General features: G+C 42.1%; 1 protein-coding gene across 3 annotated transcripts in view; it reads right to left on the bottom strand.

The window, feature by feature from the left end:
* The window catches only part of RUNX1T1 (RUNX1 partner transcriptional co-repressor 1), a 153,499-nt gene that overhangs the window by 32,132 nt on the left and 102,603 nt on the right, over positions 1-18,764 (bottom strand). For all 3 annotated transcript variants that reach the window (XM_036337784.1, XM_036337782.1, XM_036337783.1), the window contains exons 6-8: positions 9,955-10,205; positions 4,226-4,311; positions 3,261-3,462 (exon numbers count right to left, since the gene is read on the bottom strand). In XM_036337784.1, the coding sequence (XP_036193677.1) occupies positions 3,261-3,462; positions 4,226-4,311; positions 9,955-10,205 (539 nt within the window). The remainder of the gene's footprint in view (positions 1-3,260; positions 3,463-4,225; positions 4,312-9,954; positions 10,206-18,764) is intronic.

Genomic DNA, 18,764 nt, shown 5'->3' on the forward strand with positions numbered 1-18,764 from the left:
GGTTTAGCAAATACAATACAGCAGTCTTGTAAGTTACATTCTCCTATGCAGCCCCCAAACAGAATTTTAAAATGCTAAGAATGTGTATGTGACTAAACATTGCCAGAATTTCCAAGCTAGAGATATAACTAGGGCAGCCTTGTGAAATAAATAGGATACTGCCTATACTGTTATTCTGAAGTTCTCAAGTTCTCATTTGAAATCAGACAACAGCTTAAGAATTCAGAAAGTCAGGTTAGAAAACACACAACATAACTCTAGGATATGGAGATCTGTATGTACGTAAATATATAGACATACTATAGCTCCATCTGGATTCAAATACCTCACGACCCACATAACAGAGCCAACAACAACAAAAGCTTTATCAGCCAATAATCTCCCATCCTTTCATTACACATCACTATATTCAGCTCCAAAACCTAGGTGAGAACCTTAGAAAGCACTGAATGTAAGTGTTATGGTCCCTGATTACAAACCACCTGACCTGGTTTGTAATTTACAGATAGCCACAGCCGAATCTGTAAGTATAGTCACATGCCGAACCCACAAGATGGAACTCAAAGGCCTCAAGAACCTACTGGTGAGTGCACAGAGTAAAACAGCGGCTGCCTGCTCAGATGTGCACATTGTGTGGCTCTTGACAGGTTTCCTCTGAAGGTGTCACAGTTTCTTAAGAGGAAATCTAGGGTCTGCGTCCCTAAGGACATGACTGTCTTACCAGAATCCAAACAAATAAATGAAATACTTGTAGCCTTTGAATAATACCACCTACCAAAGCTTAAAGCCAAAGCAGTGTTGCCAAAAATATGAATTCCTTAAGCATCATTAAAAGTCATATAATTCCCCTTAAGAAGGAGTTTTTAGAAACCATTTTACTCTTTCGGTCACACAACAGGAGAACGGAACCTCTCCTTCTGGGGAATGATCAACTTTGGTATCGCCAGGATCCACAGGCCACAGGGGTAACTACATAACGAGTGTCCTCTGTTCTGCGTGCTGAAAATAACTCACGTAAGCATGATGCTCTATCGGTTTCTGAAATTTTTCTTTTACAGAGCACAGCAGATAGATAATACTCATGCTGTCAGTTCGGGGGCTGAATTGAAGTGGCCATCTGGTGCCAGACCACTAGCTGGCTCCTTTCCTATCTTCTCCACTAGGTCAAAAGTTCCGCAAGGGAAGGAATGATTCACCTTTTCCCTTTATCACAGTGTCTAGCATATTCCTGGCACCTAGCAAGCACTCAATCAATAAGTACTGACTCAATGAACTTGTTCAATATGTATCAGATATTTTTACTCCCAAAGTTTTATTTACTTTAAGGCTCTCAATTTTTGCCTATACTGAATGGTTACAAATACCCACCCCACCCTCCCTTTTTTTTTTAATCCTGAGCTGATCTGTCACGATTAACCAATTTTGGTTTACAATAAGGAAATAAAAAACAAGATGCTTATGCTGCTCCAGTCTAAACAGTTTTATTTGGACCAATATCAAGTACAAGTCAAACTTGATATTGCTTGCTATCACATAACCTAACACATACAGACTTGACTTTAAAATATGCTTTTGAATGATGCCTGCTGGGTAAATTAAGTGACTTAGAAGCTTCCTTTATTTACTACATATTATGGTAATAGGCATTCAGCATTCAGGGATTAGTAGGAATCACAAACCTAAGCATAAAGGAAACTTTATTGGCTAGGAATACTTTTAACTAAGAAGATCATATACTCAATAGTGATAATTAGGCCAACATCCTGAGCTTCGTCCAGCATGCTTTACAACATGGGCTGGACCCTACCCTGAGTTACCTGACAGGAGTGGGGTTGAACATAAGAAAACAAGAGAGAAGAGGTATCCACATCAATCCATCGCCATAAGTTTACTCACATGATATACAGATATAATGCCCAGCAATAAAAAGGATGGCAGCTCATTATTAATTTCAGAAAAACAGTTCACGGGCCGCTCAAAAATTATTTCAGGTTCAAGATTTCTTCCACACTCAGGAACCAGCTCAGAGATACTGCACGTATGGTTCCAGACCACCACGATGAAGCAAGTATCAAAATAAAGTGAGCCACACAAATTGTCTCGCTCCCCAGTGCATGTAAAAGTTACTACGTTCACACTATATTGTAGTCTAATAAGCGTGTAATTGCATTAGGTCTAAAAACACATGTACATACCTTAGTGGGAAATATTGTATTGGTAAAAAATGCTAACCATCATCTGAGCCTTTGGAAGGAGCCCATACACCTTCCATTTGCACAGAAGGCGGTATCTGCGAAATGCAATTAAATGGGGTTTGCCCATATTTGGGATTACATTCCTCATTATAATCCCAACAATCTCCACATATCAGTAATAAGTATGGCTACTTATTAGCTTTCTACAATGCTCAACTATGGCTATATGAAGAGTCCTACATGAAACTAATATTAACAAAATCATGGTTAAGCCACCTAAGTAAGTTAAGGTAAAATTACACAGTTTGAGAGCTACATCTTCATCACTCATTTTCAAGGGTCAGTGGGCAAGGGATATAGCCCTTCGGTCCCTCTTCCTGGGGGAATTCTGAGGTCCTGCGGTGGCTGTTTTTTTAATGTAAGACACAGCTAAAAAATACGATCGTCTTTGCGACTGTCTTTCATTACAAATCAGACAGCACACATCCCTGCCAGCAGATTCCCCAGAGCATGCTGGAGGTAGAGCCGCCGGGGGCCCAGTCCCTGAGCTGCTTTTGCAAGTTAGAGGGAGGGGCCGACGAACTACACTGAGTGGCCAGATGATTATGACCACCCCATCAGTACTTCACTGACACTTCCAAATATACTGAATATTGAAAACTTCCTCAGCAAATACTCAAGGTTTTATTATTATTATTATTATTTGCATAACTAATTCACTTCATTGTACTGATGGGGTGGTCATAATAACCTGGCCACTCAGTGGGCATTATGAAGGCGCACATGTGTTCGTGACGTATGTGAAACTCCGGTTTCGCTTTGCAGCTGCACCATGAGCCCAGCCCCGTGACCTGGAAACGCAGCTCACGTTCTGTGACTGCCATGCACGGTCGGCCAATCTGCCCCCTTCCCCGACAGGCCGACAAGTCCTACTTGAAGATGTAGGCAGTGTTTATGGGTCTAAACTCCCCGGCATATCTTTATCTCGGGCAAGACGAGTTAGACAGGAAATCAGTTCTAGCATCAGAGAGATCTGTTCAATGGGTCCAGCGGCAGCAAAGATACCTAATGCCACGGGGTCCGGGTTGACGGGGCTCTGCTGCCGGGAGTGGCTGCTGCTGCTGCTGCCGCCCTTTTTCAAGTCCTCGGCGTCGCTGTACCGCCGGATCCAGTAATTCAGCTCCTCTCGGTCCGCCTCCTGACACCGCCTCAGCACGGTGAGAGAGCGCCGGGTCTTCTCCACCATGTCCATTATGCAGTTTAACAGCTGTGTGGAAAGAGGGAAGAACACCTATGTCAATCACTACAACTTCAAGACTTTGGTGGGTGGTGAAACACACTATTTTAGGACAATGAAGGGCGCTGTTTTAATTCCCGAAGTCTTTAGTCTAATATTTTCAAAAGGTTGGATTTGAAATGGAGACTCAATCGAGGAGTAAACTCAGTGGGAATGAGAACACAGAGTGGGGGGCATGGACAGGAGTCATGACAAAGAGCATACATCACGAAGGTATGCAGCCACCTTTCCAAGTATTAATCCCAACACTGCATCGACCCAGCGAACCTTCCACAATAAAACTATTAGTCTGGTTTTAAGAGCTCCCTTCCAGGCCTAGCCGGTCTGACTCCGTGGATAGAGTGTCAGCCTGCGACTAAAGGGTCCCAGGCTTGATTCTGGTCAAGGGCACATGTCCAGGGTTGCAGGCTTGATCCCCAGTGTGGGGCATGCAGGAGGCAGTCGATCAATGATTCTCTCTGATCATTGATGTTTCTCTCTCTCTAAAATCAATAAAAATATATCATAAAAACAAGAACTCCCTTCCATGATCTAAACATGTCCCTTATGTAAGTGGCTTTGTTATCAATTTAGAAATCAAATCCTATATTGCACTTCAAACATTCTCATTATTTTTTCCAAGGGTAGCAGAAAACATAATGCCTTCAAAGTAGCCCCACACTTTTACTTTATCAGGTAACCGCACTCTAGTTGCTTTCAAAACGTTTAAGCTAAACAATTACCAACATCTTACATGGTCAAGATGTTTCCACTCCTCTGCCCATTCTCTGTCAGTTAGCCTGTGATCAATCATTTCTTCTTGACGTGTGCCATGCAACCCTACAAATACAGAGAAGAAGATTAAATCGTCTTGAAGCATTCAGGACATAAGTCATGTACACACAGTATGAAACAATATTCAACCTTTAAATGGAGACACTCAGATTCAGAATTACCTTAGGCAGGTTCCTCACAGTGATAAAATGTTAGAACCAGAGCCCTAGCCAGTTTGGCTCAGTGGATAGAGCACTGGCCTGCAGACCAATGGGTCCGGGGTTCGATTCCGGTCAAGGACACATACATTGGTTGCAGGCGTCAGCCTGGGCCCTCATTGGGGCACGTGCAGGAGGCAACCAATCGATGTGTTTCTCTCACATCGATGTTTCTGTCTTTCCCTCTCTCTTCCACTCTCCCTAAAAATCAATGGAAAAATATCCTCAGGTGAGAGTGGACAAAAAAAAAAAAAATTAGTTTTTTTAAAAGTTAGGACCAGAAAGAATCTTAGAGGCGATCTGGTCAGAATCCTGTCTTTTACGCACGAGGGAGTAAAGTGACACTAGCCCCTGAGCTAGTTTTCCAAGTTAACCTCCCTTGAGTGAAAATAAAGACAGCAAAAAATCATTCATGGGCAGGAATATGCTTTTCTAAAAACAACATGATAAAAAAGTTTCCACATTTCAGCATGGCATAAATGAGCACACACCTATGACATACACCATACCTCCACAACAGAGTCAGGTCATAAAGAGGGGGCTTACATAGCAGGAAAGCTGCACATACCCACGCAATTCACCAACATACATAGAATGGAAATAAATCGAGCACCCTCCACGGAAAAAATCAATATAGCAGACACAGTTTTGGACAAAGATCATAAATCCAAACCAAGAAACTAAAAAAACCTAACTTGTAGGCCATAGCATATTTGCATCACAGTGAAGATGCTACCATTACAAAAGGAACACATAAATGCTCACCAAGTGAGTAACAACAGCAAAACACATGAGCAGTTCTCAAAGATGCTCATCGAAATAGAAAATAAATGTGTCTCAACAATAGCGAAAATATAAAGCAACCTACGTGTCCATTGATAGATGAATAAAGATGTGATACACACACACACACACAACAGTAAATATGACATATTATGCAGCAATAAAAAATAATTAAATCTTGCCATTTGCAACAACATGGATGAATCTGCAGGGGTGGGGAACCTTGTCTCTGCCAAGGGCCATGGGGTATTTAGAGCACCATCCGAGGGCCATACAGAATTGTCAACTTAAACATTCACCTGCTCTATTTGGTCAAACACTTAATTAATTCACCCCTAATGCCTTGGCAGGGCCAGACCAAATGATTTCTCAGGCCCTACAGGGCCCTTGGGTTGGACGTCCCCCATCCCTGATCTAGAAGGCATTATGCCAAGTAAAATAAGTCAGACAGAGAAAGACAAACCCCATAAGGTTTTGTTTATATGTGGAACATAAAACAAAACAAAACAAAAACAGACTCACAGGAATAGAGACCAAAGGATGGTTACCGGGGGGGCCGGGGGGGCGGGCGGTGTTGAAGGGGAATATTGTCAATAGCAATGTGAATAGTTTGTACACCGACAGACAATTACTAGGATTAGAGGGGTTGTCACTTGTATAAAAGTGCCGGGTCACTATACTGTGCACCTGAAACTAATATAACCAATATAAGGTTGTACACCAACGACACTTACATTTAAAAAATTGAATGAGCCGAAACCGGTTTGGCTCAGTGGATAGAGCGTCGGCCTGCAGACTGAAAGGTCCCAGGTTCGATTCCGGTCAAGGGCATGTACCTTGGTTGCAGGCACATCCCCAGTAGGAGATGTGCAGGAGGCAGCTGATTGATGTTTCTCTCTCATCAATGTTCCTAACTCTCTATCTCTCTCCCTTCCTCTCTGTAAAAAATCAATAAAATATATTTTAAAAAAAAATTGAATACCAAAACAAGTTGTTAAAACACGAAGAAACTGACACAGTTAAACTGGATAACACAATAAAACCTTTTATTTGCACTGCATAGAAAACGTCAGTGAACTATATAAAAAAGAATAGAGTGGGAGGCTCTGGCAGGCCTGGAAAGGGGTTGCTCTTCCTGCAGAGTCATTATGCATACAACACCTTTGGTTCCACTGCAAAGGAAAGGCACCGGGCTATGGAAATTTCCAGTTTAAACAACTGAAACTATTCTTTTTGCTTTAGAAACTCTGAGTAGCAAATTAAGACTGGCATGAATTGGGTTTCTTGCCACCTAGGGTCTTCCTCTGAGGGTACCATGTAAGGGTGCAATCACAATAGAGCTATGAGACACTGCATTACACTTCTGTGAAATCTGAGTGGCTGAAAATCCCCCCTTCTATCTGATTTGGAAAAATAAAGATGAAGAGTCACTTGCCTGTTTTCAGCCAACCATAAAATATGAGTGAATATCAACTATGAACAATGAACAAATGTATGGCAACTTTTTCTCAGACTAACTACAAAGGTAAATATAAAACACTGCACCATTTCTGCCCAATGAGAACATAATCTGAGATATATTTTAAAAGTTAAAATTGCCAATGCCACCTATTGGTAAAACTGTAGAACTGCAAACACGTTGGGGAAAAGTAGCATTTAGCTGTTGCTGTTTGTTGTGACTATTTTAAGTTGAAATGTTTGCAAATGTGTGATTTCTGTTGACTATTTGTTGCCTGTTTCAAAGAAAAAAGCATCACCACTGAAATGAACCATCACAGAAGAGAACGAGAGAGGATGAAGGTATAAAAGTAGCACCGACTTTCACAATGGAGACCTTTAAGAACCAAGAACCCCAGAGATTTCAAAAGTTTCAAAATTCAGCTAAGTCACAAGTTCTAACACATGGAATAATAATAATAAAGCGAAACAGGATGTCTGTGGCTAATGAGATTCCAACATTTGTGGAACAGTATTAAGCTTTATATCATTTCTTTTTTTAAAAAAAGCAAGTGCATTAGAAACATGTTTGAGCCCGAGTACTTGGTGAAAAATGTAGGACTCATTTGCTGCTTTTGAACGCTGAAGGTCATTTGTTAGAGTCAAGTCTTTAAAAAGAAAACATAGCACAACTCAATTTGAATAATGTAAAAATTTTACATTATTTCATTTCTCTATTTCAGATACTTAAATTCTCATCAGCACACAGTTTTTATTTATATTCATAACTAGAGGCCCAATGCACGAAATTTGTGCAAGGGGCTCAGTGCCCACAGCCCCACCCACTGGTCGTCTGGTCTAATTAGCATATTAGCTCTTTATTTTATAGGCTACCAGGGAGATGGACTAGGAGACAGTGGCTCATTGGCATTAAGGAGCACATGTTCATTTGTGGGAAGTTTGACACTAAAGTTGAGTCTTAACCGATCCTTACACTTTGGAAGATTTTAGCTAACCAGGCTAAAACTCTAAGTTTATTTATAACTAATGCTGCCAATAGAGTTATTTTATTAAAGGATTCTAGTGAGTATATGTCCCTACATATAAGAGGCATTTATAAATCATATCGGACTAAGTATAACTTTATGACAATTTTTTTTATCTTCGCCTGAAGTTATGTTTACTGATTTGAGAGAGAAAGGAAGAGAAAGGAAAAAAGAAGGGAGAGAGGGGAACAGAGGGAGAGAAGGAGAGAGGAGGTGAAGGGATGAAGGGAGGGTGACATCAATGTGAGAGAGAAACATCGATTGGTTGCCTCCCAGACACACCCCGACTGGGGACCAAACCCGCAATCTAGGTTTGTGCCCTGACTGGGAATCTAAGCCACAACATTTTGGTGTATGGGACCATGCTCCAACCATTTGAGCCACCCAGCCAGGCTTTGATAATTTTTATATTTTCAAAAGGGCAGCCTGGTGTAACACCAGAATTTCTCTCTCAGATACCAAGATTTAATTTTATTTTAACACATACTAAACTCTGCCAGATTTTAAGGATGATTACATAGTTGCATGTATTTATAGAGATTAGCACTATTACTCTTAGAAGCTAATATAAATTTAAAGTAAGAAACATGGTCTGAAAAAAAATTACATAAAACCAACAGATGTAATGCATAAAGGGATTTTTAACATTACTAGGTGAAAACATCATCATTGCACATAAGTGTAATTACTTCCTTGATGGTTACTTAATGGTGCACTAGAACTAATATTTCATAAAACAGCATTTGCTACCAAAGAAACGGGCCATTTCCTAGCAGCTACAAAGTGGGATATCTTGAATTGCTCTTACAATGACCTGGTGACTCCACTTCTACTTGAAAATGAACAATCAGGTGTCTGGGGCATTGAGTCAGAGACAAATGGCCAGGCTTTTGCTTGGAAGGGGGCTGTTATCACCTTCAATTTGGGGTTAAAATATCAACCCTGCCTGAGAAATAACATAACCACTTTTGAGAGTTCTTCAGAAATGGTACTGAGAGAACATTAGATGGGCTATTAAGAAAACACAAATTATATGCGTAGCCCTTTCTCTTGACACATTATGAGTGCAGAAGTGACTACTGTGGGAAGCAGAACTACTACTTTGCTATCTCACAACCTGGGCCTTAATTGCCCCCTCACCTTACCCTATCTCTCCCTTTCTGCTTTCTAATCATTTAGAGGGCTGTATGTGGAAAGGCAAACAGACCTTATATATGGCAGTCCCCACTTGCTAGTAACCTAGTTATACATCTACATACACGGCTGCTCACCAGGGCACCTCTGCCTGTGGCTAAAACCACTGTCCCTACTATTCAGGCACTGAGTAACCAGCTGCACTTCCCAGAGCTCTGCATCCTCAGGTCTATGCTCTGGTTTTCCACTTGGACTTTATCCCTTACTGTTTCCAGCATCCTTGCCCAACAAGTCACCCGTGTCAGGAAAATCCATCAGCAACTAGCTAGGAGGTCAAGAGAAGTGCTGTTGGTGGGTGGCCTGGTCCCAGAAGATGGAAAAAGAGAGGGTTGACTATTGCTCTCTGTCAGTTTATAAATAGCTTGACTCACCAAAAATTAAGAATCACTGGAATCTAATGAACAAAATAAACTAATGAACAAAATAGATCCAGAGACATGGAAGAATGGAACAGACTGTCAGATCTCACAGGGAAGGTGGGGGTGGGTGGGTGAGAAGAATTCAACCAAAGAACTTGTATGCATATATGCATAACCCATGGACATAGACAACAGTGTGGTAAAGGCCTGGTGCGGGGGGGCGGGTGCAGGCTAGAATGGCTAAACTCACCAAACTGCACACAGGGGGACATAAGTACTATTTTCAACAATAAAGATTAAAAAAAAAAGGCTAGCAGGAGCGCCAGGAACAGTGCTCTGATACCTTCGCCTCAACCACTGATCATGCATCAAAGCCTACCTTGTTCATCTTCCCTCTCATTTTTCATGCTGTTCACTTGCTCTTTAGAAGGCAATGTCTCCTAAATGCTTCATTTCCAATAGTTTTATTCAAAACATGAATGGAGGCAAATGGAACACATATTTACCCAAACTCATTCCATCTCAGGAATTCTAAATCTTGCATTTATTCACTGGCAGTTTCAAGTTAAAAAACAAAACAAAAAAGGCACCAAATCATTCCTCAAAGAACATGGGTTAAGTCAGAGACATACATCCAATCCCATAAGAAGCGAACAAATCTTTCCGTCTTACCCATAGGTCTGTTTCTGTCCCTGAGGTCCCTGTGGCTGGGGTGTCGGTAGGAGTCCCTGTAGTGGTGGGCAATGGCCATATCATCCAAACGGTAATGCTGAGGTGGAGGTGGGGTGGGGTGAGGCAGGCCATTGGGCTGGTAGGACAAGCCGTTATTTGGACTGTACCGCTGGCCGGGGCTAATGGTGCATGGCCGCTTGCTTGGATGTTCTGAGTGCAAAGGCTCTCTGTCAAAGCCATTTTCTTTGGTTCTGCGGGGGCGGGGGGAGGGGAAGGAGAAAAAGATTTTGTTTCATGATATATTCAGAAACCAGCATAATTCAAACACTCACATTTGAACTTGCAATATACACAATATTCCTGCATTGGCCGGAAACTTTGTAAACTCAGAAGACCACTGACTGGTAATTCACTGAAATGCATGCTGAGGTCTACATGATCACCGAACTGCACACAGGAGAAATGGTTCAATTCTCAAACATCTCTTGGAAAATATATTTTCATTTGAGGCTCATACATGGTTAGGATCATGAATAAAAGGAAATCCCAATCTCACTCCGTCAATAACATTTCCATTCAAAAGAGACTACTTGGTTCCTAACATATTACCCTAAGACATTGTATCTGGTGAAGATTCAAATTAGACATCATTCTCCTGATGAATTAGTTCTTCAGGTTAGACACCTACTCCATGCATCCACCCTGGCTAACGTTCATATCAGAGAACACCTAAGAGCTGTGTTGCCCAATACAGTAGCCACATGTGTCTGCTTAAATTTAAATGTAAGTTAATTAAAATTAAAGTTTACAATTTGGGTCTTCAGGAGCAGAGGCCACATTTCAGGGGCTCAGTCACCACCTGGGGCTGTGGCTACAGACGGGGACTGCACGCACAGAGAACATTTCCGTCGTCACAGACAGCTCCATGGGCAAGTGCTGATCAAATGAGCTAACACAATAAAGCAATGTAACGTCTGGCACTCTCCCATGGCCTGGTGTCACCTGGGTATCCATCGGCGGCCACACGGAGCCAGCTGCGACTAAAGAGAATTTAGGTGAATCCCTTTATTTTAAAGTTGGGGAAACATGCTCAGAGAGCATGCGTGACCTCACTGGGGTCATGAGGCCTCAGGGCAGGACAGCACAACCTGCCGGCACTTGATTATGTGACACACAAAACTCTGAACTTGGCTTTCGGAAGGAATACATTATATAAACGAGACCTGATAACTAATCACTGCTCCTACATCTGTTCAAAAAGAGGTGGGGCTAGAGCACCATTGTCTGGCTGACTAGGTCTCTATTTATAAGGACAAACTTCATACATGCAGTCAGACAGGAACCAGCCACATCCGACTGTGACTGGAACAACAGCTCCCAAGCTCATTTCTGATGAAGGAGCGGGCCCTCACCGCAAGACCAGCACTCTATCATTAGACCTGTCATAAGGTCTATTTTCCCTGTAAAATTTCCCCATGAGAATTCTACCAAGTCACAGCAGCTACAGACCTCTGCACGCCTTTTTGATTCTATGTTGGAAAGAATAGCATAGAGGCCTGAAGACATTTTCTCCCACTTTCCTGGCTTCCAGGATAGTCTTGGTCTGGTAGTACTAGAGGAACCAGAGTAGCAACTGACTTAACAAGGGAGGTCATTAGGGCCACAAGATTCTACAATGAGCCATCCGTTACATCGAGTAGGGTAGACCCCCCAGTGACAACTGACGCACACGAGACTGAGAAGGATAAAGGACTTGAAGACAGAAGGTATAGCACACAAAAAGCTGAGGAACACTGCAGAGTTCAGTGTGCAATGCATACATGCCCACTACATCCTGGAGAAAGATGCACTATCCTGGAGACAGCAGACTGGCCAATACTGGACATGACAGCAGGACATGGTCCATGCGGAGGGGGGAGAGAGGAAGGTGTGGCTAGATGATGCTCCCATCAAAGTATGCGTCTGTCCTAAAGCATCATTAATATTAGACCAAAAAATGTCCACTATAGCTCAGACATTACCTAAATGCGTTTCTTTAACACAATTTTTAAAAGTGAAAGGAAACATTTTAGATACTGATTTATCTTCTAAGAGTATATCTATGTGATTCTAATCTGTATTTCCATGTCCTATATATTTCTGAAAAATACACTTCAACATTCAATGCATATGACCAGCATCAATCAGTTGAAAAAATACTGCAGACTATTAGTAGCTATGAATATAATGCTGACACATCACCTACCTTACGGGCAGTGTGGTGTAGTGGTAAGAGCTCTGGACTGGGAATCATGAGCTATGAGATCTAGTCCTGGCTCTTCCACGACTAGCTGTGTGACCTTGGGCAAGCCACTTAACCTCTCTGGACCTCAGTTTGCTCATCTGTAAAATGAAAGGGTTGGACTAAGTCAGTGGTTTTCAAACTGTGCCACCTGAGGCACTAAGGGATTCTGCAGGCAACGAAGAACTTTTCCTGTAAACAATCAAAATTTAAAGGGCCAGAGGAACCCACTTCTTACTATCTCTTTTTGTAAATTTAGGTTCCACTTAAGGCAGCGGTTCTCAACCTGTGGGTCGCTACCCCTGGCGGCCGAACAACCCTTTCACAGGGGTCGCCTAAGACCATCCTGCATATCAGATATTTACATTATAATTCATAACAGTAGCAACATTACAGTTATGAAGTAGCAACGAAAATAATTTTATGGTTGGGTCACAACATGAGGAACTGTATTTAAAGGGCCGGAAGGTGAGAACCACTGACTTAAGGTTTCATTTTATTTTATTTTTTTTATCTTTATTGTTCCAAGTATTTTAAAGGAAAAAGTCTGCCGCTAAAATCAAGTTTGAAAACCACTGGACTAGATGATTTCTGAGGTCCCTTCTAGTTTGAAACCTCTTTCATTCCATTTTCCTATATTTACATCTAAATGTCCTGGTTCTGGCCCTAGATGGTTTGGCTCAGTGGATAGAGCGTCAGCCTGCGGACTGAAGGGTCCGGGATTCGATTTTGGTCAAGGGCACATGCCCAGGTTACAGGCTCGATCCCCAGGAGGGGGCGTGCAGGAGGCAGCCGATCAATGATTCTCATCATTGGTATTTCCATTTCTCTCTCCCTTTCCCCTCCTCTCTGAAATCAATAAATATAAAAATTAAAAATAAATAAAAAATAAAATAAGTGGCTTGGCTCTGCAGATCGAAAGACATAGGGCTGACGGTCCTTTGGCCAAACGGTGCCTGTGCCAACCACGTTAGCCGACAGAGTAGTTCTCTGTGCTTTGCTTTGAATGACTTATTATTTATAGCTAATTCCTTGTGCAAAAATAGAAAATATCCTCTAAATAACTTATAGCAGCCACTGCTGCATTTCTAAATATACAAACGTTTTTGGCCCAGTTGTGTCAAACCACTTCAACTTATGGGTTCTGTCTACCCTTGTTCAAACATAACAACATACAATATTAAAAGAATTCTTAGAATGTTGTTTATCTTTACCTTTAGATCAGCCATCTGGTCAGTGCTATTCCGTCAATGAACAATTATTATCAAAAGAGATATTTTCCCCCTCAGCAAGGACACTGCCATCCTAAGCAGGGCTCAGTCCCGAGTCTGTCCTATCATTTCTGGCAGGACTCCGCTGTCCAACCCTGGGCCCTATGGTAGCTATGGAAATAATAGAGCTCAGGTAGCTATGGAAATAATAGAGCTCGCCTCACAGAAGTCGTTAGATTTTAATAGCAAAACATGAAAACCTTCATGGCCCACAAAAACAAGTCGGTGCAAGGTCTCACCGGTGCGTCCTTGAATCACTTACGTCTAGAAAAGGCAAGCCTAGTTAAAGGATGGGTGCACGTCCAGAACTGTAACTAAAACAACATAACTGTTATTCGTCTGTCTCTTTCTTAGAATGCCTACAACTATCTACACCTCATTTGCCTGAGCAAATTCCAAATTGGCTTATTTGTTACCCTTTCAAAGTGTTGTAAGCAAAACTAAGTGAATTTAGATAAGAATTTTACATAATACCTTTCTCTTTCTTTAATATATTTTTACTGATTTCAGAGAGGAAGGGAGAGAGAATCATGGAGCAGCTGCCTCCTGCATGCCCCCTACTGGGGATCCAACCCACAACCCGGGCATGTGCCCTTGACTGGAATCGAACCCAGGACCCTTCGGTCTGCAGGCCAATGCTCTATCCACTGAACCAAACCAGCTAGAGCCATCATACTAAAAATGTATCTAAAACAAAATATATGACAAGTTCCCCACCTCCTTAAAAAAAAAAAAATAACAAACCTAATTCTTCCTGACAACCCACGGTGGTTTCTGTGCTTTGCTCTCATCTTAGGGGAGGGAGGATATTCAGATGAGAGGTAACAGAACGCTGAATGACACAGGACCGTTACTGCTGGGCCATGTGGCAGGAGAAGCCTTCAGTCTCTCCACGGCCAGACAACCACGGAGAAACCTCCCCAGCAGCATGCCAATACCTTCAGGAGGGAATGAAGCGCAGGTGGACGAGGACCACTTCAGACATATAAACATGCTGCCTGGACCTTCAAGGATGACAATACAGCAGGTTCACAGCCATCTGAGCCTTCTTTTCTCCCCCAACAAGAAGGTGGGATGTGTCTCCCAGAGCTCGCCATCTGCTCAACGGTTAGGTTCCTGCTACTGCCTGTCCCCTGCCTTTCATAATTTCTGCCCACTGCTGACATCTTCAATTTATACTGCTCCTCCTGGGCGGAGCTGTGCTTTCTTGCTCTGTTCTGTCAGCGTTACATTGTGAGTGAAGCCCTCCAGTTTTTTTTGGTCAGTGAACCAATCATAGCATTTTGTTCCTGGGCTGTTGATGGCTATTTTCATTTTTGTGTGTCTCAGAGATGCAGCTTTTAAAACAGTAGAAAGCAAGAAAGACTCTTAAGGGAGAGACTATTTTGTATTATACTGAAAATGACTACAGTAAGTTTAATGATTTATTTATTCAAGGAGTAGGGTTTTTGTTGTTGTTTTATGAGTGGGTATACATAGAAACCCACTATGTGTAATACACTATCCTGAGCTTTAGTGGGCATACGAAGATAACCAAGAGATAATCCCTCAACACCCTCCATAAAATTATCACTTAATACCAGACATACATTCTTTGTAGAAGTACACTGGCAATAAATCTTTTACTGTAAAGACAATTTAATTGGAGACATGACTTCTATATTTTCACATAGGACCTGCACTTGGCAAGAACCATAAAAATAGTACCAAAGTAATATGGAAGATGAGAGTGAGAAAAAAGCACTCCAGAATGTGCACTTGAATGAGCAGGGTCTATGGAGTTGGTTCAAATTTTGGCTCTGCTATTTGTTGGACATAGGAACTTAACCTCTATGAGCCTCAGTGTTTTCATCCACAAAATGGGAATGATGACCTCAGAGCTACTGAGAGGACTATCTGAAAGAATCTACATAAAGAGCCTAACACATATTTAGCATTCAATAACTTCAAGCTGATAGTGTAGAATCCTAGTTATAAGAGCAGGGGCGTTCCAGGCAGAGAATCCAGGGTTAGAATCCCATCCGTGCCTTTTATAAACTATGTGACCTCAGACACATTACCCCGCCTGCCTGAATCTATGCAATAGGACTGTTAGCATGTAAATTATTTAGCACAAGGCCAGGAGCATCTTAAGGGCTCAGTGAATAGTAACTATTTATGATTGGGAAGCCTGTATTAAATAGTAGATATTGTCTGAGTTAGCCTGTGAAGCATGAACAGAATTATGGCATGAAGAGTATTTGGCAGTGCCCGGCTGGTGTGGCTCACTGGTTGAGCATCAACCTATGAACTAGGAGGTCATGGTTCAATTCCCAGTCAGGGCACATATCTGGGTTGTGGATTAGATCCCCAGTAGGGGGTGTGTAGGAGGCAGCTGACCAATGATTGTCTCATCATTGATGTTTCTATCTCTCTCTCCCTCTCCTTTCCTAAATATATATATATATATTCAGCATGGCTAGGCTAGCATGTCCATGTTGAGACCAGTATGGAGAGACCAAAATGTCCTCTACAAACCATGCTATCTCATCACGTACAGCAACTTAATGCTATTTCACTAGAATCCTTCACAACTGGGAGTATTTTTTTAAAAAATTCATTTCTACATAGATGATTACTCACTTCTTGAAAGTTCACCATGCATAAAAGATCTAACACAAAACAACAATATATGAATATAAAATTAAACATTATTTTTCCTACAAAACTGAATGCTGTAGGTAATATAGATTTAATTCTTAACTTCTAGTCTCTTATTCATAGTCAATTAATCCTGCAATTCCTTGTAAAGTGTACCTATTTACCTTTTCTCTTAATAAATACAAAAATATTGAAACACCATTCATTTTACAGAAAAAAATGGACCTAATAGTTTCAGCTGGTGTATACTGTGTTGGCAAATGTTATATATTCAATGAACATGGTTTCAAAATGATGGCCTTCTGCCCTGCTGGCATGGCTCAGGGGTTGAGCATGGACCTATGAACCAGGAGGTCACGGTTCGATTCCCGGTCAGGGCACATGCCTGGGTTGCAGGTTCAATTCCCCCCCGTAAGGGGCATGCAGGAGGCAGCCAATCCATGATTCTCTCTTATCACTGATGTTTCTATCTCTCCTTCCCCCTTCCTCTCTGAAATCAATAAAAATATATTTAAAAAAAAAGAAAAGAAAGTAGAATAAATTTCACTGCTCCATACAGGGGAAAAATGATTTTGTAGGCTTCCCTACAGAGTCCTCATTTCTCTGTAAATAATAATAATAATGCTTTAAAAAAAAAAAAAAAAGACATAACCAGTGACGGTCATATTTGAGGAGAGAAAAAAGTTAAATTTGCCAAAAAGCCATCCCTAAAACATGTGACAACTGTTTAGTAGATTAAATCTGCAATTATCACAAAATTTAAGCCCCCAAAGTTGTAAACAAAATGCAGAGTGCTCTTTTGTTCATGGCGTGTCATGAACAAATTACCGGGATGTGTTTTCTCCTCAGGTGTCAGGTTTTCCCTCTTCCAGTGACGGATGGTTCCCAGTGTTATTACAGAAACAGATTGATCTTTTTAATGAGCCAGTTTAATAGACTCCAGAATCTCGACGTGGCTGCTCATCCATGTCAGACCATATGCAGCCACAAAACATTCAGTGAAACAAAAAAAACCCTCTGCTGTCAGGCGGCCCCGTCCTCTACCGCATCTCCTACAGCGGGTCTGGAGGCGCAGATAATAACCAGAGGAGAGGAACATGCATATGCAAACAAGATGCAGGGAACACAGGCAGAGGCAGGCGAGAGCGGCCCATATTTTCTCGGCTCCCATCGAATTCCCACAAGATGCGAGTGTATTTACACAACATGTTCTCATGCCCCTTCCTCCGAACTCTAAGGAAATCCGTTTGCCATCTTTCCATTGCAACACACCTTTCGGGGCACCACGTGAACAAGAAACTCCACCCAAGGAGCAAGCTTGTGCATCCCCACTCCGGCCGCTAATCCTGTCGATGCGTGACCACGGGGAGAATGTAGCCGAAGGCTCTGAGTCCTGCCTGACCCCAAGCATGCACGCACGCACGCAGCCACAGCGCACTAACGTGCCGTGTCCGTGTCCGTGTTAGCATGTCCTTCAGGGCTGACCTCACTGCCTGAGGAACGTCTAAAGGCACTGTCCTTTCAAACATAAATCACTGGAAAAGAACCAGCGGGGCGATGGCTGGGAATATAGAGAAATGAATGAAAAATGAATATAGAGAAATGAATGAAAACTGAATATAGAGAATGAATGAAAACTGAATATAGAGAATGAATGAACACTGAATATAGAGAAATGAATGGAAAAGGTGGCCAGGCTGCCTGTTGTGGCTACGTAGCAGCCAGGGTTTCTAGAATACGTTGTGTCCATTTCCAGTTTTGCCTATAGGATGACTTTTATATGTATCACAGGTATCTAAACCTTTCCCTGTTACCCTCGCCTCCACCCAAGCAAATGTTTTTTCTCCCCCGTTTTCCACCCAGTCTCTCCCCGATTCTTTTCCTACACTGTTCTGAAAGAAATGGGGGTGCACCCGCTTTTTCTCATCTCATACCTGCACCCAGGACTGCCTTCCTGCAGGTAAACAGGTCAGACATCATGCACAGGGAGGCATCTATCCTGGGGCCGCTTCTTGGTTTTCAGGTTGTGCCATGCAGACACCTGGGTTAAGTAGTTCCCTGTAAAAGCTAAAGGACTAAATGCTTACATATGGCTGAGGAAAGGTGACTTGTAAAAATAAAAATAAAAAAGTAGCACTATTGGTAGGTCACGTATGAAGGTGAGTCTACAGAATGCAGAAGTAAACTAATGCGTAACCTTTGCTTCAGGAATTTTATACTATTAAGAGGGAGGTCCTATGTCAAGAGAGAAATTCCAGAGACTCTAGCATATAAATTATAGTAACTGTATGTAAACTGGCTTGCTTTTAATAACATTCTGTGGATTCTAGCCAGTTAGGCTCAGTGGCTAGAGCGTCGGACTGGGAACTGAAAGGTCCCGGGTTCAATTCTGGTCAAGGGCACATATCTTGGCTGCAGGCTCCTCCCCGACCCGGGCCCTAATTGGGCGCGTGCAGGAGGCAACCAATCGATGTGTTTCTCTCACATTGATATTTCTCTCTGTCTTTCCCTCTCTCTTCCACTCTCTCTAAAAGTCAATGGAAAAATATCCTTGGGTGAGGATTAAAAGAAAAAAGAATAATATTTTTAAAATGACAATGTTAATACTGTGTGTCTAA

Source organism: Myotis myotis, unplaced genomic scaffold (assembly GCF_014108235.1).
Source record: "Myotis myotis isolate mMyoMyo1 unplaced genomic scaffold, mMyoMyo1.p scaffold_m19_p_16, whole genome shotgun sequence".
Classification (NCBI taxonomy): domain Eukaryota; kingdom Metazoa; phylum Chordata; class Mammalia; order Chiroptera; family Vespertilionidae; genus Myotis; species Myotis myotis.